Here is a 26,313-nt window from a genome sequence, read left to right on the forward strand (position 1 = left end):
TGCCTGAAAGATCACCAATCTTGGTGATTTTGCGTTCATTTAAATTTGACATGCTTTTTTGTTTGTTTCTGCAACAGTGTTCTTACTTGTTATCTGTACCATGACGGATCAACTCCGTCATCTGTTAATTTATTCAGTATAAATCTCTCAATTGCTGTCAATACTATTTCGCTGAATTCAAACCACATCTGGTCTACGCTGACATTGGTAATTTTGAAGGTGTGGAGATTGTCCCTCAGGAAGGCGCCAAGGTAATTTTTATCCGCTTTGTACAATAGATATATTTTTAGTTTATTTTTGGAGGGTTTGAGAGTTGCGGTATTTAGTCTCGCTACGACACTGTGTGTTCACTAATTCGTATATCCGTTTTGATGCTCGTTATTAGCTCAGGATGAAGCAATAAGTGCAGTCGAAAAGGGACCACAGATCGATTCCATATTCCTAGATTTCCAGAAGGCTTTTGATACCGTTCCTCACAAGCGACTATTAATCAAATTGCATGCATATGAAGTATCGTCTCAGTTGTGTGACTGGATACGTGATTTCCTCTCAGAGAGGTCACAGTTCGTAGTGATAGAAGGTAAATCATGGAGTAGAACGGAAGTGATATCTGACGTTCTGCAAGTTAGTGTCATATGCCCTCTGCTGTTCCTGATTTGCATAAACGATCTAGGTGATAATCTGAGCAGCCCCCTTAGACTGTTTGCAGATAACGCTGTAATTTACCGTCTAGTAAAATCATCAGACGATCAAATCCAATTAAAAAATGATCTAGAGAGAATTTCTGTATGGTGCGAAAAGTGGCAATTAACACTAAACAAAGAAAAGTGCAAGGTCATCCACATGGGTGCTAAAAGAAATCCGATAGATTTTTGGTATAAGATAAATCGCACAAATCTAAGGGCTGTCAATTCGACTAAATACCTAGGAATTACAATTACGAGCAACTTAAATTGTAAAGACCACATATACAATATTGTGGGAAGGGCGAAACAAAGACTGCGCTTTGTTGGGAGAACACTTAGAAGATGCGACAAACCCACTAAGGAGACAGCCTGCATTACACTCGTCCGTCCTCTGTTGGAATATTACTGCGCGGGGTGGAATCCTTACCAGGTAGGATTGACGGAGGACATCGAAAAATTGCAAAGAAGGACGCCCGTTACGTGTTATCGCGCAATAGGGGTGAGTGTGTCACTGATATAAGCGAGTTGGGATGGCAGTCACTTAAACAAAGGCGGTTTTCTTTGCGGCGAGATCTATTTACAAAATTTCAATCACCAACTTTCTCTTTCGAATGCGAAAATATTTTGTTGACACATACGTAGGGAGAAATGATCATCATAATAAAATAAGAGAAATCAGAGCTCGAGCGGAAATATTTAGGTGTTCCTTTTTCCCACGCGCCATTCGAGAGTGGAATGGTAGAGAAGTAGTATGAAAATGGTTCGATGAACCTGCTGCCAGGCACTTAAGTGTGAATTGTAGAGTAACTATGTAGATGTTGATGTAGATTATTTGTTGCTAAGGAGCCAAGTGTGTTTTCTCAACTATTTACTATTTGAGAGGGCTCATGAACTAATGGTTCGAAATAATTGTAAGAGAATAAGTTTAGTACAATTTTGGATGCTGTTTGATGCGTACCTCCGGATTTAAACATGTATTTTGGCCAACATATCAAGGGTAAATTGACGTCACCGCCAATTGTATGAGTCGGGTAGGTGTTTGAAATAAGATACATACTTTCTTTCAATATTTCAGCAATTGAATCATCTGAGTTAGGATTTCGGTAAAAGGATCCAATTATTATTTTTTTCCGGTTGCCAAGAATGGCTTATAACTCACAGGAACTATCTACTTAAATTTCGCTACAAGATAAACTACTACTAATATCAGCAAGGACGCCATCGCCAACTGTGTTTAGTCTACCTTTCCGAACACCGTTAGATCCAACGCAAAAATTTCGGCTGAACTTGTCTCCAGATCTGAGCCTCAGTGCTTTCTACCAACGCTTGGAGCTCTAGTACTTTGCCAACACAACTATGACAATTTACAACTGTTATACCGGTGGTTCCTAGATCTATGTTCTTACTGAGTTCTACTTGCTCCGTTTGAGATTGAAGCCCTTGTTGAGTTTCGCGAGACTCTCTAACCTAACAAACCGCCTAGTCCACACCACACAGCTCTCGCTAGCCGCCTCCTGCGTATAATGGACTCATGACCTCTTTAGCGGTACTCGAAACCCCACCACCATATGTCACAAGTCGCGGAATCTGCAGCCTACGCGGTCGCAGAACCGTCTGAGCCTCTGATTCAGACCGTCCATTCGGCTCTGTACCAGAGGTCCGCATTCGGTCCTGTCCATCTCGCAAGCAAGCCTGGCAGCCTTTATCACTTCTGGATAGCCGCTCAAAACCAGAGAGTATCTCTTCCGATCCAAAGCGACACACGTCATTGGTACCAAAGTCAGCCACCACCTGCAGATGGCTGCAGCTTGTGCACTTCATGGCATCTAGGAGGATTCGTTCCACGTCTGGAATGACTCCACCCGGCATGCACATTGGCTTTCTTCTTCTTCCCCTCCTTGGCAGAGACGTCCCTAAGGGGCCCCATAATGCACCTAAAATTGGAGCTCCCAACTACGAAAAATCGCACCCTCTGTGACCGCCCGGATCTTGCATTCTGAGAAGTTTACTCTCAAACAAGACAAACGACTGCATCTGGCTGGGGGACAGAGGCAGCCACAGTAAGTGACGGAAAATCATCGGGTAAAACAGAAGCAATATTTGGCGTTCTCAAATATCGTGTTATCGGCCTTTCCTGTTCCTAATCCACATAAACGATTTACGAGACAATCTCAGCAGCACTCAAATTGTTTGCAGATGATTCTGTCGTTTAGGGTCGAGTAAAGTCATGAGAAGATGAAAACCAATTGCAAAATGATTTAGACAAGATATCTGCATGGTACGAAAAGTGCCAACTGACCCCAAACACCAAATAAGTGTTATAAAGAAGCATCGTAATAAAATAAGAGAAATCAGTGCTCTCGCGAAACGCTTTAAGTATTTGTTTTCCCCTGTGCAATTTTGAGAGTGGAACAGTAGAAGAATAGTAGTAAACTGATTCGATAAACCCTCTGCCAAGCTCTTAAGTATGAACCATTTGGGTGTAGACGTAGGTTTAGATGTAGATGTTTCATATAAGCAGCTGGTCGGATTGTAAGCCGTTTCACTGATTTTAGCGGTGTAGTTATACATTCTAGAGTTTTCTGAATATATTGACACACAATTTCGAATATCCCTTCTTCTTTTCAATAACTGTAAATAGATTTTGATATAAATGAATCCTGTCATTGTGCATATTTTTTGTAATTATTGTTGGCTGGTCTGGATGACTACCCTGCCGCGCTGTCTTTGGTGGCTGGGTGGTAGATACAACCAGTGGATGTGACACTAGTAGCCATGGAAATAGGTGTCCACCAAGGCAAAGCCCCGTTTTGCTGTATAAGCCTTATATAACTGAGGTGCGGCAGGTTAATTACAGGATGCCCACTAACTGCTCTTTCGTCTCAGCAGCCATCCATCACATCGACACGTAGCACACCCAGAGGTTGAGGAGTTTCTTCTAGAAATCTGTACTATCTTCGCGATACAGGCGGTTAAGCCAAGGTTTCCGTCCTCTGTGACACGCAACGTTCCACTGTCGCGTCGCAGAGTGCTCGCTGAAGGCTGCCCAGAATGTACGGTTATAAAGGACTGGCAGCGCTCGCCAGTCCACTGCTAAACTCCAGATTTTCCAAACCCGTACCAAGCAACGTAACCGAGCTTCCTAATTTGATCATTTGGCGCGATTCACAATACACGTACGGCTTGTCGAATACCATAGACGCAATGAGCAACCTCCATTTCTCCTACGAACAAGTGCAAGAACCGATAATCATATTATTAGATGGCATTTTACCACTTACATTACACAAGCCCTTACGTAACGGAGGAAATATCACCCCACTGGACTATGTACAGGAACTGATGATATTCCACACTGTCTGAGGAGGTAGGTTCCAGCTCGATTAAGGGATACTGCGGCATTAAGGGAAACTAAGTTGATATTTTAGTTGAGTTCGTTAGCGTCGATAATGAAAAAAGGCTACACCGCAATTTCAGCTATTTTTTACGAAGGGAAGCTTAAGCACAAATATACGCTTTGCTTGCAGCGTGACACATCTATGACAGTTTTTCATCTTCCACGAGTTTTTGAAATACGTTTGAGCATTCGTGGCGGCTTCCATAAACATCTGACAACAATGACGACGACGACGACGACGACAACGACGACGACAGTGAAGAATTAAACAGTTTAACCAGGATATCGGAATTGCTAATGAAAAAAGACACGGACTGGGTCACTTGATATATTTTATTCAGTTTAACTGAATCTTTGCCACGTCGACTAGCTGAGCTTCGCTGTACGGACCTGAGGAACTGAGCACGTCTGCTTCATATCCCTTCACTCTGTTGTTTACAGCATTTATCCTGGACTCTAGCTGACTGTTATAATAATGCGACTCGGCATTATAATTTCAGAATAGAAAGAATCTTATTCACTATAGAAATCATCATTGAACAAAATATGCTTACCTATGCCATATGATTAAACCATTGTCGTCCAGAGACGGTATTATGTGCTCTGGATTCATCTGAAACGAAGGGATTTGGTTACAACTCGCAGTCACAGTTACTCTTACATAATACGAAATTAGATATTTCATCCGTGCAGTAGGAGATACAGATTATACCAAAAAAAATTTAAATTAGTCATTCCTGAACATATATTATTCGCTACATTATAAAATTTACTCATTCTCAGAGCTCTGAGCTATCAGTGGTTTACAATACAGTATTTGTTTTGTTCGTGTGAGTAATCTCTGCAATGCATGGAAAAATTACTCGGAGACAGAATATACGCTCACATTTTAATAGACATAAAGACAAATGTAAATATCAAGACACATGATGGTTATGTCAATTTGGAATGACATAACCAACTTAAGTAGCAATATATGGCAAATCATTTCTCGGCTGGATAGAGTTTTGTCCAGCTTACTAGTTCCTGAATTCTGTAGAGTTGTTCTAACATTCAGAATCAAACTGTTGCTTGTAACAGATCAAGGTGGAATTATCCTCGTTGTTCTTATACTACTATTGAAGCCAATATTATCATTTTCTTTTCACGCCTTTTTTCCCATTAGCAGCAAAAATGGTTCAAATGGCTCTGAGCACTATGGGACTCAACTGCTGTGGTCATAAGTCCCCTAGAACTTAGAACTATTTAAACCTAACTAACCTAAGGACAGCACACAACACCCAGCCATTAGCAGTACACATGCAATAGTTACACGAAGTAATTTCCTATTCAAGCGACATTTCATTTTTCACTGCATAAATTGTCTATTGCCGATGAGCATAACATATTTAATTCATCTGGAAATATTTTATTTAAACAAATATTCGTAATTTAAGATAACTAGGAACCATGTGCACGTCAAAATTCATTGATGCTAGAGTTATTTTATTTAAGCCCTTATTCCCCACTTTGCATCATAGGTTATACTTTTTCCAAAACTTTGTTTCAGAAATTCTTTATGTTGAAAATTTCCGTGTTCCAGAATATTCCAATCTTCATGTGAAATTCTTTCCAAAATCTAGTGCCAAAGTTTTGTAGCGCCAAATTTTGTGTTTCCAAGAATGTTTACTTTCACCAAGATAACATATTAGTTCGTTAATTATTCAGATTAAGAGGTACATTTTTAGACACTTTTTGGCGAACTTTGGCGATCCCTATGCACATTAAAATTTCTCACCCGCAAAATAGTACCGATAATTTTAGCTATTCGTTAGTCAAAGAGCTCTTAGTTAAACAAACTTGCACTGAGGTTACAAAACTCAAGGATACCTCCTGATTTCGTGTCGGAGCTCCTTTTGTCCGGCATAGAGCAGAACCTCGAAGTGGCATGGACACAACAAGTCGTTGGACGCTCTGCAGAGCTGCCTCTATAGCCGTCCATAGTTGCGAAATTGTTGCCGGTGCAGCATTTCGTGCTTGAAGTGGCCTCTCCGTTGTGTCCCATAAATGTCCGATGGGATCCATGTCGGGCGATCTGGATTGCCAAATCATTACCTCGAATTGTACACAATCTTCTTCAGACCAATTGTGAACATCTGTGGCCCGATGATATGGAGCATTGTCATCTATAAAAATTACATCGTCGTTTTTGAACATGGCATCCATGAATGACTGCGAATGGTCTCCAAGTAACTGAACCTCCAGACGTGTAACGTTGCAGAGTGATATGAAATGGAACGAGCATGTGAGGATTTTGGTAGGAAAGGCGAATGGTCGATTTCTGTTTCCTGGAGAATTATAGGGAAGTGTGATTCATCTGTAAAGTAGACAGATATAGGTCTCTAGTGCGACCTATTCTTGAGTACTGCTCGAGTGTGTAGGATGAGTACCATATCGGCTTAAAGATAGACACTGAAGCAATTCAGAGGCTGGCTGCTACTTTTGTTACTAGTTACGGAGATGCTTCAGGAACTCAAAAGCGAATCTCTGGAGGGAAGGCGACGTTCTTTTCGTGGGGTCACCACTGAGAAAATTTAGAGAACCGGCATTTAAGCTCACTGCAGAGCAGATCTGTCGCCTCCAGCATACACCATGCCTAAGGACCACTGAGAAAGATAGGCGAAATTAGGGCTCATACGGAGGCATATAGGCAGTCGTTTTTCCCTCGCTCTATCTGGGAGAGGAAATGACTAAAAGTGGTACGGGATACCCTCCACTACTAGCCGTAAAGTGGAGTGAGGAGTATCTATGTATGTGTACACGTTGGCCCAGTCCGTTCCACGTAAACACAGCCCATACTATCATGGAGCCACTACCAGCTTGCACTGTGCCTTGTTGACGAATAGCCGGCCAGAGTGGCCGAGCGGTTCTAGGCGCTACAGTCTGGGACCGCGCGACCGCTACGGTCACAGGTTCGAATCATGCCTCGGGCATGGATGTGTGTGATGTCCTTAGGTTAGTTAGGTTTAAGTAGTTTTAAGTTCTAGGGGACTGATGACCTTAGAAGTTAAGTCTCATAGTGCTCAGAGCCATTTGAACCATTTTTTGTTGACATCTTGGATCCGTAACATCGTGGGGTCTGCGCTACACTCGAACCTTAGCTTCAGCACTTATCAACTTAAAACGGGACTCATCTGATCAGGCCACGGTTTTCCAGTCATCTAGGGTCCAATCGATATGGTCACTAGCCCAGGAGAGGCACTGCAGGCGATGTAGGTAGACACTTGCATCGGTCGTCTGCTACCATGGACCATTAACGTCAAATTTCGCCGCACTGTCCTAACGGATACATTATTCGTACAGTACGTCCAAATTCGCCTCTGCGGTGATTTCACGTAGTGTTGCTTGTCTGTTAACACTGACAACTCTATGCAAACACCACTGTTGTCAGCCGTTAAGTAAAGGCCGTCGGCCACTGCGTTGTAAGTAAGTAAATGGAAGTAGTGACTGAAATTTAGTATTCGCGGCACATTCTTGACACCGTAGACCTCGGAATACTGAATTCCCTAACCATTTGCGAAATGAATGCCCCATGCGTCTAGCTCCGACCACAATTCTGCGTTCAGAGTCTGTTAATTCCTGTCGTGCTGTCTCAATCACTTCGTAAACCTTTTTACATGAATCACCCAAGTGCAAACAACAGCTCCGCCAATGCACTGTCCTTTTATAGCTCGTATACGCGATACTACCGCCGGCTGTACATGTGCATGTCGCTATCAAATGGCTCTGAGCAGTATGGGACTTAACTTCTGAGGTCACCAGTCCCCTATAACTTAGAACTACTTAAACCTAACTAACCTAAGGACATCACACACATCCATGCCCGGGGCAGGATTCGAACCTGCGACCGTAGCGGTCGCGCGGTTCCGGACTGTAGCGCCTAGAACCACTCGGCCACCCCGGCCGGCCATGTCGCTATCCCATGGCTTGTCACCTCAGTATACCGGGTGATCAAAAAGTCAGTATAAATTTGAAAACTTAATAAACCACGGAATAATGTAGATAGAGAGGAAAACGAGGTTCACAAAATGTCCGACAGATGTCTTGCGAGCGTCGTTTGGTGATGATCGTGTACTCAGCCGCCACTTTCGTCATGCTTGGCCTCCCAGGTCCCCAGACCTCAGTCCGTGCGATTATTGACTTTGGGGTTACCTGAAGTCGCAAGTGTATCGTGATCGACCGACATCTCTAGGGATGCTGAAAGACAACATCCGACGCCAATGCCTCACCATAACTCCGGACATGCTTTATAGTGCTGTTAATAACATTATGATGTTGGACATATTGAGCATTTCCTGTAAAGAACATCATCTTTGCTTTGTCTTACTTTGTTATGCTAATTATTGCTATTCTGATCAGATGAAGCGCCATCTGTCGGACACATTTTATGAACTTTTGTATTTTTTTGGTTCTAATAAAACCCCATGTCATTCCAAGCATGTGTGTCAATTTGTACCTCTCTATCTATATTATTGCGTGATTTATTCAGTTTTCAAATTTATACTGACTTTTTGATCACCCGGTACTTCTGTACCTATTGTATCTTTGACCCTTTTAATTTTTATGTTTCTTACGTTAATATTCAAAATGTAATGACTTCGTATTTCACTAATTAATAATTTCTGTAATAATACGCGCGTCTATAAATTGGCGTCGCGCAGAAAGTGTATATCAGTTCATGTCCACTGGTCAAAAGATGAATGTCTGGTGACGTCCGTGTTTAAAATGCATTGCTACTATGTGTCAGTTTGGTACATTTCAGAGTGAGTATCCAACGTGTACACTTATTCTGCTGACGTTGCTGTGCCACCTCTGAAAGGACTCAACATTTTTCGAGTTTGTGTAACTTCACATAAAAGTTTTCCGTGTATCGTACCGCGTCATAATGAAAGAAACTACAGTGAAGAAACCGATGTGCTTTAGCCGTGAAGAGGCGCTTATATTTTGTCATTGCCACTCTCTGAGCATGACGTTACGTCGTAGCTTTAAAAGGTGGTAGTTACATTGGTCATTTGAGTCGGAAGGAGCAGGAACTTAGGTTGCTATTGTGGAGGGAATGGAATAAGTTGCTTTTTGCATTGTTTGCTGTGACTGGTGCTCATTGGCGAATGAGGCGAGGCCCCGTGTATTCCATCTGTTGGCCGCAGGAGGAGGTTACTCGCCGGTAGCGCTAGCGTCACGTGGTGTTGGTGCGGCCTTGTGGATGCCTAGGGTTGGCAGCCAGGATGGGACAAGCCTGTATCCGTCCTCTCTTTTCATGCTGTTGGATACAAGCTTGCTCCATCCTGGCTGCCAGCCTTCAGTGTCCAAGAGACCGCACAAACAACACGTGACGCGAGGGCTACCGGCGAGTAACTGCCTCCTGCGTCCAGCAGAAGGAAAACACGAGCCCTCGCTGATGAGCACCAGACATAGCAAACAATGCAAGAAGCAATTGACATCAGCTAATCCCCACTCCCCCCACCGTAGCAAGTTCCCATTTCTTCCGCCTCAAATGACCAATGATAATAACGATCTTCTAGAGATGGAGATGTCATTTTGATTTTTGTAAGTTATCGATGTGAACGTCAGAGACAGAGAGCTAGTTATATTACTGTTAAACAATCTTTGGTCTTGTTGTGGCACAGGCTTTGTCTCTGCGCAGCTTGAATCGGTCTTAGTTGAAGTGTTGTAGATGATGGACGTTGGTTGGTTGATTGGTTTGGGGGAGGGGACCAAACAGCGTGGTCATCGGTCCCAGCGGATTAGGGGAGGATGAGAAAGGAAGTCGGCCGTGCCCTTTCAAAGGAACCATCCCGGCATTTACCTGAAGCGATTTAGGGAAATCACGGAAAACCTAAATCAGGATGGTCGGAAGCGGGTTTGAACCGTCGTCCTCCCAAATGCGAGTTGGAGATATTCAGTCGTATTGTTACCTTGTGATGGTGGAAGAAAGTTTTATTGTAAAGGACAGCAAGAATGAATATGAAGTATATATTAGCAACAATTAATCCTGATTTAATAACGAGCATCAAAACCGATCAGGGATTAGTGAACACAGGGTTGTCGTAGCGAGACTGAATATTATAATCCCCAAATCCTCCAAAAATAAGCGAAAAATATGCCTATTCAAAAAAGCAGATAAAAATCCACTTGATGCCTTCCTGAGAGTCAATCTACACTCATTGCAAATTAATAATATAAGTGTAGACCAGATGCGGCTTGAATTCAGAGAAATAGTATGGGCAGCAATTGAGAGATTTACACTAAATAAATTAACAAACGACGGAGCTGATCCTCCTTGGTACACAAAACGGGTTAGAACACTGTTGCAGAAACAACGAAACAAACATGCCAAATTTAAACAGACGCAAAATCACCAAGGTTGGCGATCTTTTACAGAAGCTCGAAATTTAGCGCGGACTTCAATGCGAGATGCTTATAACAGTTTCCACAACGAAACTGTCTGGAAACCTGGCAGAAAATCCAAAGAGATTCTGGTCATATGTGAAGTATGTTAGTGGCAAGAAACAATCAATGCCTTCTCTGCGCGATAGCAATGGAGATACTATTGAATACAGTGCTGCCAAAGTTACTAAATACAGCCTTCCGAAATGCATTCACAAAAGAACACGAAGTAAATATTCCAATATTCCAGAATTCGAATCAAGAACAGAAGTCAATATCCTCAGAGTAGTGAAGCAACTTAAATCACTTAATAAAAGCAAGTCTTCTGATCCAGACTGTATACCAATCAGGTTCCTTTCGGAGTATGCTGATGCATTAGCTCCATATTTAACGATCATATACAACCGTTCGCTCGACGGAAGACCCATACCCAAAGACTCGAACGTTGCACAGGTTACGCCAATATTCAAGAAAGGTAGTAGGAGTAATCCACTAAATTACAGGCCCATATCGTTAATGTCAATATGCAGCAAGATTTTGGAACATATATTGTATTCAAATATTATTAATTACCTCGAAGAAAACGGTCTATTGACACACAATCAACATGGGTTAAGAAAACATCGTTCCTGTGAAACACAACTGGCTCTTTATTCACATGAAGTGTTGAGTGTTACTGACAAGGGATTTCTGAATTTCCGGAAGGCTTTTGGCACCGTACCACACAAGCGGCTTGTAGTGAAATTACATGGTTATGGAATATCGTCTCAGTTATGTGACTGGATTTGTGATTTCCTGTCAGAGAAGTCACAGTTCGTAGTAACTGACGGTAAGTTAGTTAGGTTAGTGTTTGAACGTCCCGTCGACAACGAGGTCATTAGAGACGGAGCGCAAGCTCGGGTTAGGGAAGGATTGGGAAGGAAATCGGCCGTGCCCTTTCAAAGGAACCATCTCGGCATTTGCCTGAAATGATTTAGGGAAATCACGGAAAACCTAAATCAGGATGGCCGGAGACGGGATTGAACCGTCGTCCTCCCGAATGCGAGTCCAGGGTGCTAACCACTGCGCCACCTCGCTCGGTGACGGTAAGTCATCGAGTAAAACAGAAGTGATTTCTGGCGTTCCCCAAGGTAGTGTTATATGCCCTTTGCTGTTCTTTATCTATATAAACGATTTGGGAGACACTCTGAGCAGCCGTCTTAGGTTGTTTGCAGATGACGCTGTCGTTTATCGACTAATTAAGTCATCAGAAGATCAAAACAAATTGCAAAACGATTTAGATAAGATATGTGAATGGTGCGAAAATTGGCAGTTGACCCTAAATAACGAAAAGTGAGAGGTCATCCACATGAGTGCTAAACGGAACTCGTTAAACTTCGGTTAGACGATAAATCAGTCAAATCTAAAGGCCGTAAATTCAATTAAATAATTAGGAATTACAATTACGAACAACTTAAATTGGAAGGAACGCATAGAAAATGTCGTGGGGAAGGCTAACCAAAGACTGCGTTTCATTGGCAGGACACTTAGAAAATGTAACAGATCTACTAAGGAGACTGCTGCGCTACCCTTGTCCGTCCTCTTTTAGAATACTGCTGCGCGGTGTGGGATCCTTACCAGATAGGACTGACGGAGTACACCGAAAAAGTTCAAATAAAGTCAGCACGTTTTGTATTATCGCGAAATATGAGAGAGTGTCACAGGAATGATACAGGATTTGGGCTGGACATAATTAAAAGAAAAGCGTTTTTCGTTGCGACGGAATCTTCACACGAAATTCCAATCACCTCTGAACCCTCTGCAACATACATGCATCCACCATCGCCGAAGAGGCATGCACGCGAGCTATTAGGTGTTGTACATCTATGGGTGGAGTACTATAAACGTGTTCCTTTGACTATCCCCACAAATGAAAATCTAGTAGATTAAGGTCTGGGGAACGTGGTGGCCAGAACATTGGACCTCCATCACCAATAAATTTCCATGGTAACGCTTCATTTAATTAGTTATGCATGTCCATTCCAAAGTGTGGTGCTGCACCATCATGTTGAAACTATAGCTATCGGCTAAAGCCACGTGGAACGTTTGCTAATATGTCAGGCAAAGTATTGCAAAGAAACGTACGATACAGGGTCCATTCAACTTGTCCATCATTAGGTGAGGACCCAAAAGCACGCCTCCTAAGATTCCAGTCCACAGGTTTATGCCAAAGTGTGCTTGAAAGCCACGCTCACAGGTGGCATTCGGGTTTTGTTCCAACCAATAACGGCTCTTGTGAATGTTGAAAATATCTTTAAGGTGAAGCTAGTTTTGTCAATCCAAATTACGTCATTTATAAAATGTTCATTATCTTCAAAATGGTTCAAATGGCTCTGAGCACTATGGGACTCAACATCTTAGGTCATAAGTCCCATAGAACTTAGAACTACTTAAACCTAACTAACCTAAGGACATCACACACACCCATGCCCGAGGCAGGATTCGAACCTGCGACCGTAGCAGTACCGCGGTTCCGGACTGCAGCGCCAGAACCGCTAGACCACCGCGGCCGGCTCATTATCTTCCACTTGGTGCAAGAGCCGTTCACAAAACTACTCCTCGAATGTGATCTTATGGCCACTGATGTTGAGTTAACGTGTAATAATACGAATGCAGTTCTTCGTCGCGTATCACTTCAAGGACCAGTCTTTGAGATATCCGGAACTGTCTTGCAGTACGGTGTGTGCTTCGCCGAGGTGACTGGTGAACTGTGTCAAGAATCGCGTCCTCTGTTCGTGAAATACGACTAGTACTTGGACTACCTCTGTCCATTATTTATGGATGAAGATTACCAGTTCACCGAAGGTGTTGCTCCAGATCACGAAAAATTTACGTAGCAGGAAAGCGCCTTTTAGGGTACTGTGCAGCGTACACTCGAGCAGCAGAAGTAACAGTTTGGTTATCAAACGCATTCAGCATTAAAGCTTATTGACTTATTCATCGTTTGTGTACTCCATTTGGAATCCGCTATATGAACTTGGCGGCACCACTTATGTTTGTGCACTGCGCGGTTAGTACACACATACATGCAGTTTAATGGATCCCACTGTCATTTGATAGGCTATTGTCATGAGACAAAATGATGACCTGCTTATAAACTACGAGACCTAGTGATCAGGTATCTAAAAATAAAAAAGGAACTTGACCAGGATTCGAACCAAAACTCCATTGTGGATGTATGTAGGATGTCCCAACAGTCTAATGTATGAGCTATTTTTTTTTAATCTCATTTTGTTCGCTTTTATTCGTTGTGTCTGCTCGGGGCGGACGTCGTAAGACATCCGTTTAAGTTCGTTGATTATCGATTAACTCAGTTTTTTTGTTACAGAGGGCACGTAACCCTCTGACCGAACACGCTGAGCTACCATGCCGGAAAGCTAAGGTGACCAGTAAGGCAATGTGCAGTGATACAGGTTCCTCTGTACATTAAAATGTGCTGCACGATTTGACACTGTTGCAAGTTCCTCGTTTACATAAATGTGTTTTCAAAATGCACCTGATCTTCTTTTTCTAGATAAACTTTTGTTTCCAGTATGTTTGAGGAATCGTAAGCCGACCTCCAGGTGCGGCATTTTTTTTTCTTCACCGTATATAAAGGTCTCATCTCACAACTGGCACAAATAATAGCTATGTTGCAGGAAGTCCAACAGATTTTATTTTCAAGTCAACAGAACCTCCATAAGGATTACAACACAAACGGTTCTTGACAGCCCGCATCTCGTGGTCGTGCGGTAGCGTTCTCGCTTCCCACGCCCGGGTTCCCGGGTTCGATTCCCGGTGGGGTCAGGGATTTTCTCTGCCTCGTGATGGCTGGGTGTTGTGTGCTGTCCTTAGGTTAGTTAGGTTTAAGTAGTTCTAAGTTCTAGGGGACTAATGACCACAGCAGTTGAGTCCCATAGTGCTCAGAGCCATTTGAACCATTTGGTTCTTGACACAAATCCCGAAATTAGAAAATTCCGCTAAAACTGATTGTTGATTAGAAGCATCATCTGTAGCTTCACTTACATTGTTTGATTACTTTTTTTATGCACTAGAGGGTGTGTCCATTTCACTCTTTCCAACACTACAAATGTCAGAACTTTCACTGTCAGCAGCTGATCAAAAGGAACCACTTACACAAAAGGTGTCTGTAAACTGATTCCCAGCGAACTTACGCTCTTTAACTAATGCTGCACACCTAGGCATCGTAGAAACTATGACACTCAGCACTAAAAGTAACAAGACAGATAAACTCCGAATAAGGCACAAACGATACTCAAGACTCAAAACACTAACTCACAGATCAAAAACTAAACTGTAAACACAGCTGGTTGCTATGACAATGATACCAAGCGAAAGGTAAGAGTTTCTACAACAGAAGAGTGAAATCCACAGCCTCCTATATGTAACGTTTCCAAAAATGCGAAGGGATGAATATGAACACACCATAAGTTGAGTAGTTTTCCTGAGCACACACACAATTTTCAGAAATTAAATAAAAATATTTCGAACCAGAATTTCTTAACAAATTTTGGAGTATTTTAACTAGAAAATTTCAAATTATTTTATAGGTTTAACAACTGTAAATGCGATTTTTTACCATTTTTGCGACATTGACTCCTCTGAAGTACATACATAACATTTGTCCCCACGTATAGCAAAGATACTACCAACAACTTTATTACACTACCCATTTATATTGGTAATGTATACATTATAGCAATGTGAACCTCACAGCTGGCATGCATCAGACATACTTTTCTGTTCATGGGGTAAGGAACAGGAATACCCACATGCTTCATTTCCGAAGTCTAATACATGTAATATTTTTTGCAGAGCTTAGTTGCGTGTGCCTAATAACAGTAATGTCAACAATTTCATATTGCGTATCGCAAGAGATATAGAATCCACATTTAAAACCTTGCTTGTAGCTTCATATTGTACAATTATAGAACTGCATGAAACGTGTCTAAAAAAATACTTAAGCGCGCATCTGCGTTACAAACATGAAAGTGAACCCAGTCCAGGTTATACTGGCCGCCACCTTACCTTAATAAAGTCTTCACTGAGGTGTTCCTTCGCGAAGAGGTTGACGATTTTGATGGTGACGTCGAGCCCAAGAGCCTTAGCGGTGCACAGAGCTGTTCTGCAAGGCGGGCTGACAGGAAAATGGTACAGAACTATCGGCATCTTCTCAAGCTGCGTCTGAAAACAGATGTAAGAAGTAACACCATTATTTTAAATATTAATTACTGTAGAAAGATGTACTCCTCCAACTGAACGGGGTATCCTCCAGTATTATCCTCGCTCACTGACTCTAAACTTCCTTCCTATCTTCGTAATTTTAGTATTGTTCTGAAACATTAAATATGGAACAGCCATTTCATCTTTTCTTTCGAACCAAAATAGCGAGACACTGCTAATGAGCCGTTTCTTAAATTTCTGTCTTAATCTTAGTGGTAGACCTGGGGATTTTTTATGTTGAGAAAAGACTAATTCACGTGAGCAATCTTGCTTCGACTTTGCAGATTTCTACAATTCTCGGCGCCATCTAATCCACAGAAGTGTACCCGAAAACTTATATTACTCTCAACACTCTCTGCGTAAAACAAATAAAAATAATCGCATATCTTTCCGCTACTCATTTGACAACTTTCATTAGTGTCATTTAGGGACGATGCAGCTATATTAGCCCTTTTCATAGATTTTCTGGATAATTTGATGAACGATAAGCTATTAACAAATTTGATTTTTGGATGACACGCAACGAGATAATGCACATTCAGGAAGGGAGGAGTCGTGAGATTCTCAAGGCGACGACACAGGGGACGCAACAGCTGTAGGCAAGTGGGGTACCCAACGTTACAAGACACCGCGCCGTCGGCACACGGCTTGTAGCTGGTTAACGTGATATTTATAGTCTGATTTAAACTAGTTGTCACTTGACGTTTAAGCTCCGAAGTTGCGGCGTTGTCTCGCCGAGTAGACTCTGCAGGCAGGCGCCACAGCGCACCGCTTTCCGCGGCGATGGTAAAAGCCTCTACCTTCCACAAAAATCAAGTAAAAAACTAATTTCGGTTAGAGAAAGAGTTACATTAATTAGGTACAATTTTCGCATTCGTAAACAGCTTCAAATGGGTCACGTCATATATCAAAGACTAAAGCTCTCACAGCAATACTTTTTTCCTTTTTACCAAAATATCTCCCTTGGCAATAATTTTTTAAAATTTTCGAACAGCACTGCCTCTCCTATATACAAGGTGACTCAAAAAGGACTTTATATCTTTGGAATGATACAGAAATTTATTGAGAACTTGCAGAATCGGTGGATATGTCGTTTTGTAGCAAACAGCCTCAGCTGTCACATAAGTATCAAGTGTCATTCGATGTGAGTAGCATCTGTGATGCAGCGAAATTCCACCGGTTATCTGCTTCTCCCCCACATTCGTTGTAGCAAATGGAGGTAACTTGTGCAATAGCAGCGTACATTCGATTTTTCATTTTGGTTAAATTGTCTGATGGATGGTGGGTGAGTGGAGGGGGGGGGGGGGGACATATACACGGTCCTTAATGAAACCTCAAAGAAAGCACACAGCGAGCGCTCTCGTCACCAGTGGAAGCAGACATTTTAACGGTGCACTGCACTGCCGCTACTGGTGGAGGAATGGGGCACTGATGAGCTACGTGAATCAAACTTGAGGTTGAGATTTTCAGTCTGCAGCGGAGTGTGCGCTGATATGAAACTTCCTGGCAGATTAAAACTGTGTGCCGGACCGAGACTCGAACTCGGGACCTTTGCCTTTCGCGGGCAAGTGCTCTACCAACTGAGCTACCCAAGCACGACTCACGCCCCGTCCTCACAGCTTTACTTCTACCAGTCCCGAGTTCGAGTCTCGGTCCGGCACACAGTTTTAATCTTCCAGGAAGTTTCAAACTTGAGGTTGTTTGCTACAAAATGACACGTCTATTGTGAGGACATCATAACGTGGCAGTTTTAAATGTGGAGTGTTTTGAACTATGTTTGCGTAAGATACCGGTAGAGGTCGGGTCTGAATCACCACTGCCAACCGCAGCAAACATTTGTGCTGTAGCCACTTCCAAATGCATTGTGTACTCCAATTTGCTTTCTGCTGTGGATTGCTTTTTGCTTCAAGTGAAAAGAATTATCCCTGTGCATACAGCGATTCGAATGCGACTCTCACAACAAAAGGAATCAGAGCAATCCCTACGAACTTTGTCAGTTTTGATTTCGTGTAAGCACGGAATGCGGGCGTAGGATGGCAGCTCTTCAAGAGGGGGCGGGGCTTATTCCCCCACACCGCTCATCTTCCCTTCGACAGCTAAGTTCACGTTTGTTTCCTGCTGCGACCGAATGCCACGATATACTGTCCGCATAATATCGATTCTGTACGTTATCTCAATATCTTTCTGTATCAGTCCAAAGTTTCAAAGTCTTCTAGACTCACCCAGTCTATTAACCTTCTGAAAATAGCGTTTTCTTGGAACTGTGTCGGTATTTAACTTATAACTCGTATGAAGTTTAAAGTCGCTATCTCCTAAAAAAATAATGTAAAAACTTTGAAGTTTACGTATAGTATCGCTTTCAGTAGTATCTCTATGCACATCCAAAATCTTTTCTTTATTTTAATTAGGGAGCGTGTTACGTTGATTATTGAAATAGTTTTCGCGTCGAGGAAGGTTCCCTTCTTATCTCTGCAATCTCGGTAACTATTTCACAGATGAAATAACGTTTAGTGTTTAGACAAAATGAAATATATTTAAAATGCAGTATAACTACCATAAGGAGGTGATGGGAGGTGGCTGAACAGTATCGCTTAACAAATTTGATTTTTGGATGACACGCAACGAGATAATGCACATTCAGGAAGGGAGGAGTCGTGAGATTCTCAAGGCGACGACACAGGGGACGCAACAGCTGTAGGCAAGTGGGGTACCCAACGTTACAAGACACCGCGCCGTCGGCACACGGCTTGTAGCTGGTTAACGTGATATTTATAGTCTGATTTAAACTAGTTGTCACTTGACGTTTAAGCTCCGAAGTTGCGGCGTTGTCTCGCCGAGTAGACTCTGCAGGCAGGCGCCACAGCGCACCGCTTTCCGCGGCGATGGTAAAAGCCTCTACCTTCCACAAAAATCAAGTAAAAAACTAATTTCGGTTAGAGAAAGAGTTACATTAATTAGGTACAATTTTCGCATTCGTAAACAGCTTCAAATGGGTCACGTCATATATCAAAGACTAAAGCTCTCACAGCAATACTTTTTTCCTTTTTACCAAAATATCTCCCTTGGCAATAATTTTTTAAAATTTTCGAACAGCACTGCCTCTCCTATATACAAGGTGACTCAAAAAGGACTTTATATCTTTGGAATGATACAGAAATTTATTGAGAACTTGCAGAATCGGTGGATATGTCGTTTTGTAGCAAACAGCCTCAGCTGTCACATAAGTATCAAGTGTCATTCGATGTGAGTAGCATCTGTGATGCAGCGAAATTCCACCGGTTATCTGCTTCTCCCCCACATTCGTTGTAGCAAATGGAGGTAACTTGTGCAATAGCAGCGTACATTCGATTTTTCATTTTGGTTAAATTGTCTGATGGATGGTGGGTGAGTGGAGGGGGGGGGGGACATATACACGGTCCTTAATGAAACCTCAAAGAAAGCACACAGCGAGCGCTCTCGTCACCAGTGGAAGCAGACATTTTAACGGTGCACTGCACTGCCGCTACTGGTGGAGGAATGGGGCACTGATGAGCTACGTGAATCAAACTTGAGGTTGAGATTTTCAGTCTGCAGCGGAGTGTGCGCTGATATGAAACTTCCTGGCAGATTAAAACTGTGTGCCGGACCGAGACTCGAACTCGGGACCTTTGCCTTTCGCGGGCAAGTGTTCTACCAACTGAGCTACCCAAGCACGACTCACGCCCCGTCCTCACAGCTTTACTTCTACCAGTCCCGAGTTCGAGTCTCGGTCCGGCACACAGTTTTAATCTTCCAGGAAGTTTCAAACTTGAGGTTGTTTGCTACAAAATGACACGTCTATTGTGAGGACATCATAACGTGGCAGTTTTAAATGTGGAGTGTTTTGAACTATGTTTGCGTAAGATACCGGTAGAGGTCGGGTCTGAATCACCACTGCCAACCGCAGCAAACATTTGTGCTGTAGCCACTTCCAAATGCATTGTGTACTCCAATTTGCTTTCTGCTGTGGATTGCTTTTTGCTTCAAGTGAAAAGAATTATCCCGGTGCATACAGCGATTCGAATGCGACTCTCACAACAAAAGGAATCAGAGCAATCCCTACGAACTTTGTCAGTTTTGATTTCGTGTAAGCACGGAATGCGGGCGTAGGATGGCAGCTCTTCAAGAGGGGGCGGGGCTTATTCCCCCACACCGCTCATCTTCCCTTCGACAGCTAAGTTCACGTTTGTTTCCTGCTGCGACCGAATGCCACGATATACTGTCCGCATAATATCGATTCTGTACGTTATCTCAATATCTTTCTGTATCAGTCCAAAGTTTCAAAGTCTTCTAGACTCACCCAGTCTATTAACCTTCTGAAAATAGCGTTTTCTTGGAACTGTGTCGGTATTTAACTTATAACTCGTATGAAGTTTAAAGTCGCTATCTCCTAAAAAAATAATGTAAAAACTTTGAAGTTTACGTATAGTATCGCTTTCAGTAGTATCTCTATGCACATCCAAAATCTTTTCTTTATTTTAATTAGGGAGCGTGTTACGTTGATTATTGAAATAGTTTTCGCGTCGAGGAAGGTTCCCTTCTTATCTCTGCAATCTCGGTAACTATTTCACAGATGAAATAACGTTTAGTGTTTAGACAAAATGAAATATATTTAAAATGCAGTATAACTACCATAAGGAGGTGATGGGAGGTGGCTGAACAGTATCGCTTAAAAGGGAAACTCCGCCGCATCGCATCCCCGTCAGATACGGTGGCAAGACGACCCATTGGATGGCCCGTCAAAAACTGGTCGCAGATTAAGCACGAAAACAGGAAGAAGGTGAACCGAACTGAAAAAAGAAGCAAAATCGAAACGGTGAACGGTCCAAGCTCAAGATCTGCAACATTGAGCGCACTTAAATGGCCACGGTGTCATACTTATGTGGTCACGGTGTTGGACCGCGCCGGGGGAGCTCCGCGTTCACATCTCAGTCATGCCACATATTTTTTTCACAACATGATGAACTGTCCGTCCGGTCATTGAAGTGCCTGTTCGCTGTATTTAAATTCGTGTTTGCGTCGTGCTGCAGTGTCCATTTGCCACAGCTACTGGTAAGGAAATGACCTCCAGAGGTACGTACCTCCTATTTGTACTGCACAAGTTATGACCCTTGCATTCCGTTCTGGAAGTTTAGATTCCTGAATTCCTTTCGTGTAACATATAGCACCATTTTATTTGTTGTTTTCATTGCTGTGAGGTCTATTCGGCATCTCGCCAGCTCTCACTATTCACACACTTACTTGCGACGATAATACATTCTTATCACATGACTCGTATTCTACACTGAAGAGCCAAAGAAACTGGTACACCTGCCTAACGTCGTGTTCGGTCCCCGCGAGCACGCAGAAGTGCCGCAGCAGGTCGTGGCATGGACTCAACTAATGTCTGAAGTAGTGCTGATGGAATAGACACCGTGAATCCCGCAGGGCTGTCCCTAAATCCGTAAGAGTACGAGGAGGTTGAGATCTCTTCTGAAAAACACGTTGTAAGGCATCCCAGATATGCTCAATAATGTTCATGTCTGGGGAGTTTGGTGGCCATTGTGTGTTTAAACTCAGAAGAGTGTTCCTGAGGCCACTCTGTAGCAATTCTGGACCTACTGGGATGCCGTATTGCCGTATTGGAATTGCCCGAGTCCGTCGTAATGCAAAATGGACATGAATGGATGCAGGTGATCAAGCAGGATGCTTACATACGTGTCACCTGTCAGTCGTATCTAGACGTATCAGGAGTACCATATCTCTCCAATTGTACACGCCCAACACCATTACACTGACTCCATCAGCTTGAACAGTCCACTGCTGTCATACAGGGTCTATGGATTCATGAGGTTGTCTCCATAACCATATACCCCCATCCGCTCGATACAATTTGAAGCGAGACTCGTCCGACCAGGCAACATGTTTCCAATCATCAATAGTCCTATGTCGGTCTTGGCAGGCCCAGGCGAGGTGTAAAGCTGTGTGTCGTGCAGTCATCAAGGGTACACGAGTGGGCCTTCGGCTCCGAAAGCCCATATCGGTGATGTTTCGTTGAATGATTCCCACGTTGACACTTTTTGATGGTCCAGCATTGAAATCTGTAACAATTTGCGGAAGGGTTGCACTTCTGACACACTGTAAGATTCTCTTCAGGCGTCGTTGGTCCCGTTTATTGTAGGATCCTTTTCAGATCGCAGCGGTGTCGGAGATTTAATGTTTTCCCGGATTCCTAATATTCACGGTACACTCGTGAAATGGTCGTACGGGAAAATCCCCACTTCATCGCTACCTCGGAGATACTGTCTACCATCGCTCGTGCGCCGACTGTAACACCATGTTCAAACTCAGTTAAACCTGATGCCGGCCGGGGTGGCCGAGCGGTTCTAAGCGCTACAGTCTGGAACCGCGCGACCGCTACGGTCGCAGGTTCGAATGCTGTCTCGGGCATGGATGTGTGTGATGTCCTTAGGTTAGTTAGGTTTAAGTAGTGCTAAGTTTTAGGGGACTGATGACCTTAGAAGTTAAGTCCCATAGTGCTCAGAGCCATTTGAACCATTTTAAATCTTGATAACCTGCCATTGTAGCAGCAGTATCCGATCTAACAACTGCCTGTTTACATATCTCTGTATGTGAATACACATGCCTCTTCCAGTTTCTTTGATGCTTGAGGGTATAACCACTGTATGTACTGCCACTGCCAAGACTACAGTAGGAGAACAGACACGTCAATGATCAAACGGAAAATAAATAATTTTGTGAAATAAAGCTGGTGCAAGAGGGAGATTTGAACCCGTATCTTCCACTTGGAGGGCCAACACCATGACCATACAACCACGACTCCGTGATGCGAGCAATTCACTCTATATGGCACATCTTAGACTTGGACCGCTCGCTTTCTATTTAACTTCTTTTTTCACAGTTCGGTATGATCCGTGTTCAGTTTTTGATGGGGACTTTCCCTTGTTAGTCTCACAATAGCAAATAGAAACTGTTGGAAAAAGTCACAAACACAAATATAACGGAATTAAGACGTTCTTTAAAGTACGCTTTACCTCATATATTATCAGACAAATGGAAGACACTGCTTCATTCAGTCATATTCAGCAGAACTGTGTCGCTGCTCCTAGTGGCAGATATTATTAGGTCTTCGACGCACGCTCTGTATCATACGTTTCACATGATCCACTACCTTTCGCCAGTCGTCTGGTGTCACTTTTCAATTGTCTCCTTCAACAGGCGTTCCATTTTTGGTCACCGTAATTTTTTTATGTTCTGCAGCAGTATGACTGAGCCCACAGTAGTTCTATTGCGCCGAAATGTGATGTAAGATGGGTTCCTTTCGTTATGTGATACAGGTTCTAATAATTCTGCCCTTATCAAGTTACTGTCAAGCTATAACTTACGTTTCTCGAGCCAACAAGCGAACTCATTTTTCTTCGTTGACTACGTGGGCGCCATATCTTGTACAAGCGTATGAAATGGAGCGTACTGAGTTTTTCGTTAGGTTTCGAAACTCAGTGTCCTCAAACCATTTCGCAACACTATTGTGGTTCATTTCTTTGTGGTAGTCGGAAGTCTTTGAAATGAACAACAACAGACAATTAGAAGTGAAACGTTTTGAATTTTCGGCATGCGCTAAAATTATAATTTTGCCTCTGCCGATCGTAGCTGCCTTACTACCGCTGATGGTATCTGTCCAACCTTTTTTTAAATTATGTCCCACATTCATACATGTTTCATTAAGTCAAACGATATCTTCAAAATTTTTCCCACTAATTCTCTAAGAAAGCATCATCGCCAGGTGCAACATCTTGGCGTTCCATTAATACCTTGTGGCCAGAAATGGATTTATAGCGGAATCCTAACTTTTTCACGACTTGTAACAAGGAACATTTCCTACCTTGAAATAGGTCCGCTACTACAACGGTAGCATGCAACTTCTTGAGGGTCGGATCCTCCTTACTTGAATAATACGCGTAAATCTGATTATGAACCGCATCTTGCTGAAAAAGACTCGGCAGACGTCTTGCTGAAAAAGATTCGCCAGACTCTTCTTTCGCGAATTTCTCCTTGCACATTCTTATCACTGATCGTCCGCTTTCTAGAGCAGCTGCAGTTTGCTCCACCACTTTATCCAAAAGAAGTAGAGGCGATCCTGCATCCCTCTGTCTGAAAATACTCCCTCAAGAAACACACGAATTCACACGATTGACCGACATAATTACACCATCTCCGACATTTACTGAAAGTTTTCTAGGCGTGCGCTGCCTCCGTCTACCCCTCTTTGGACTGCATTCGTCCCCTTTCGTGCCTTGCGATGTGTGACGAGAGCGACCGCGGGTCAGAAGCCTCACCGGCACGGACGCTACAACCTAGACAAACAGCTACAGGGGAACTGACACATCACTTCTGCCCACATCAGGAAGAAAATGTGCTTACTAGAAGCCAAGCGCTGATTTGCAGACTGTCGCCAATCACTGCAAGCTGGCTAGCCCATCAATAACTCCCCCCCCCCCCTTCCCCCTGCGGGCCCAGGGGTTACAATAGGCCTGAGGTATTCCTGTCTGTCGTAAGAGGTGACTAAAAGGAGTCTCACAGCTTTCGGCCTTTATGTGATGGTCTCTTGTAGCGTTTGACCTCCATTTTTCAAAATTTTCCCGAAGAGCGAGCCTATTGGGGAAGGGCGCCTTACGTGATGCATCGTGTCCATCGTGCAATGAGATATTTAGCCCACGTTCACGTTCGTGGCATTTCAGTCCCGCTCATCCTCCATCTCTTGAGCGAGGACACCTTCCTGGGTGCGTTTTCCTCCACCCACTATGCTGTGTCGTTTTCTGTGCCGACGAGGACCGTGGAATTCTTTGCACCTCGTACGCAGCACGGTAGCCAGTCCATTGTGGTGTGGCCGTCATGTACCCTGTTGGTTGTAGCCCCCTGACTACACAGGGATCGCTGTGCTGAAGCCTGCGCCCTTAACTCCCCATGTATGCCAAGGAGTAGACGCCCGTCACCCTGGGGCATCGGTTCTCCCGGCAATGGCCATCCTGCCAGATGGCCTTTCCTATGGCTGGGTGGCGCCTCTGGTCGGAGTGGACGGTATCAGGGCGGATGATGTGCGATGAAGCGAATCACATCACTTGATGGTGATCCAACGCCACCAGTCTCTAAGAGATCCAAGTCTCAGTACAATGCAAGGAAGTATGATCCTAAATCATTGCCCACCCTGGCCACACCACCAGAGGAACGCCAGGATAAGGATGGCAGCGAACCCTATTCATCCCAGTACCTCTAATGTACGAGAGCTGATGGGGACTCCTTTGTCTAGATGAAGCCTCAGTTTTTTGTAGAGCATTTAGAGGACAAGTTAGGGGAGGCGGAGGGCTTGTCCCAAATGCGGTCAGGGTCATTCTTGATAAAAATGGCATCCTCTGCCCAGTCACGGGCATTACTCACTTGTGACAAGCTGAGGGATGTTTCCGTTACCATCACGCCTCGTAATAGCTTAAATACGTTTCAGGGTATTATATTCCACAGAGACCTTATTTTGCAGCGAGCTGCACGCCAACTTAGAGCGACAAGGAGTTCATTTCATCTACCGCATCCATCGGGGCCCGAGGGATAATAAGGTTGCCACCGGTGCCTTCATCTTGGCCTCCAAGGCTGACGCATTACCGAGAAGGCCAAGGTGACAGTCTACTGCTGCGATGTCAAGCCATATATACCTCCCTCAATGCAGTGCTTTAAGTGCTGGAAGTTCAGCCATATGTCATCCAGCATCACATGTTGAGATTGTGGATGTCCATCCCATCCCAGTACCCCATGTGCCCCGCCTCCCATCTGTGTCAACTGTGGAGAGCATCATTCCCCTTGCTCATTAGACTGCAGGATTTTACAGCGAGAAAGGAAAATCATGGAATACAAGACCCTGGACCAACTAACCTACACTGAGGCCAAGAGGAAATCTGAGTGTCTACATCCTGTGGCTATGATCTCCTCTTATGCCGCCGCTATGAGATCAGTTGTAGCCCCATCAGTTCCATGAGTTCCAGTCGGCTCTGAACCAGAAGACTACACCTTCCCCCTTGATGGTGGGGGCACTTGCCTCCCTGTTGCTCCTACACTACCTAACTCAGCAGCATTGTCCCCCCAACCATCATGGACACCAGTCCCCACTTCTCAGCCAGAGAAGCATAAGTCTTCTTCGGTTCCTCTCTCTAGGAAGGCGAACCCTTGGGTCACTCCCTTCCCAGGTTTCTGCTAGTGGGAAAGATGACACCCGCCAGTGACTGAAGTGCCCAAAAGCAGCTGGTCATAGAGCTTTACGATCATCCTCAGTCACGGAGACTGAATCAGTGAAGCTCTCCCAGCTAGAGAAACCCAAGGATAGAAAGAGAAATCCAGAAAGAAGATCCCCAAGACCAAGGGAATTGCGGTGGCACCCACACCACCACTGCCTACAAGCTCTGTGTCTGAGAATGAGGTGAAGACTCTGGCGTCTGCTGAGGATCTAGATCTCGCCAGACTCTCAGACACAAAGGATAT

The 26,313-nt window shown here is 43.7% G+C and overlaps 1 protein-coding gene across 2 annotated transcripts in view; it reads right to left on the bottom strand.

Moving 5' to 3' along the window:
• The window catches only part of LOC126094904 (glutathione S-transferase D7-like), a 238,151-nt gene that overhangs the window by 34,739 nt on the left and 177,099 nt on the right, over positions 1-26,313 (bottom strand). The window contains exons 2-3 of one of the 2 annotated variants that reach the window (XM_049909543.1): positions 15,577-15,732; positions 4,638-4,696 (exon numbers count right to left, since the gene is read on the bottom strand). The exons of the other annotated variant lie outside the window; for it this stretch is intronic. Of the exons in view, the coding sequence (XP_049765500.1) occupies positions 4,638-4,696; positions 15,577-15,717 (200 nt within the window). The 5' untranslated portion in view covers positions 15,718-15,732. The remainder of the gene's footprint in view (positions 1-4,637; positions 4,697-15,576; positions 15,733-26,313) is intronic. 2 annotated transcript variants of the gene reach the window in all.

This window comes from Schistocerca cancellata, chromosome 8, assembly GCF_023864275.1.
Source record: "Schistocerca cancellata isolate TAMUIC-IGC-003103 chromosome 8, iqSchCanc2.1, whole genome shotgun sequence".
In the NCBI taxonomy this organism is placed as follows: domain Eukaryota; kingdom Metazoa; phylum Arthropoda; class Insecta; order Orthoptera; family Acrididae; genus Schistocerca; species Schistocerca cancellata.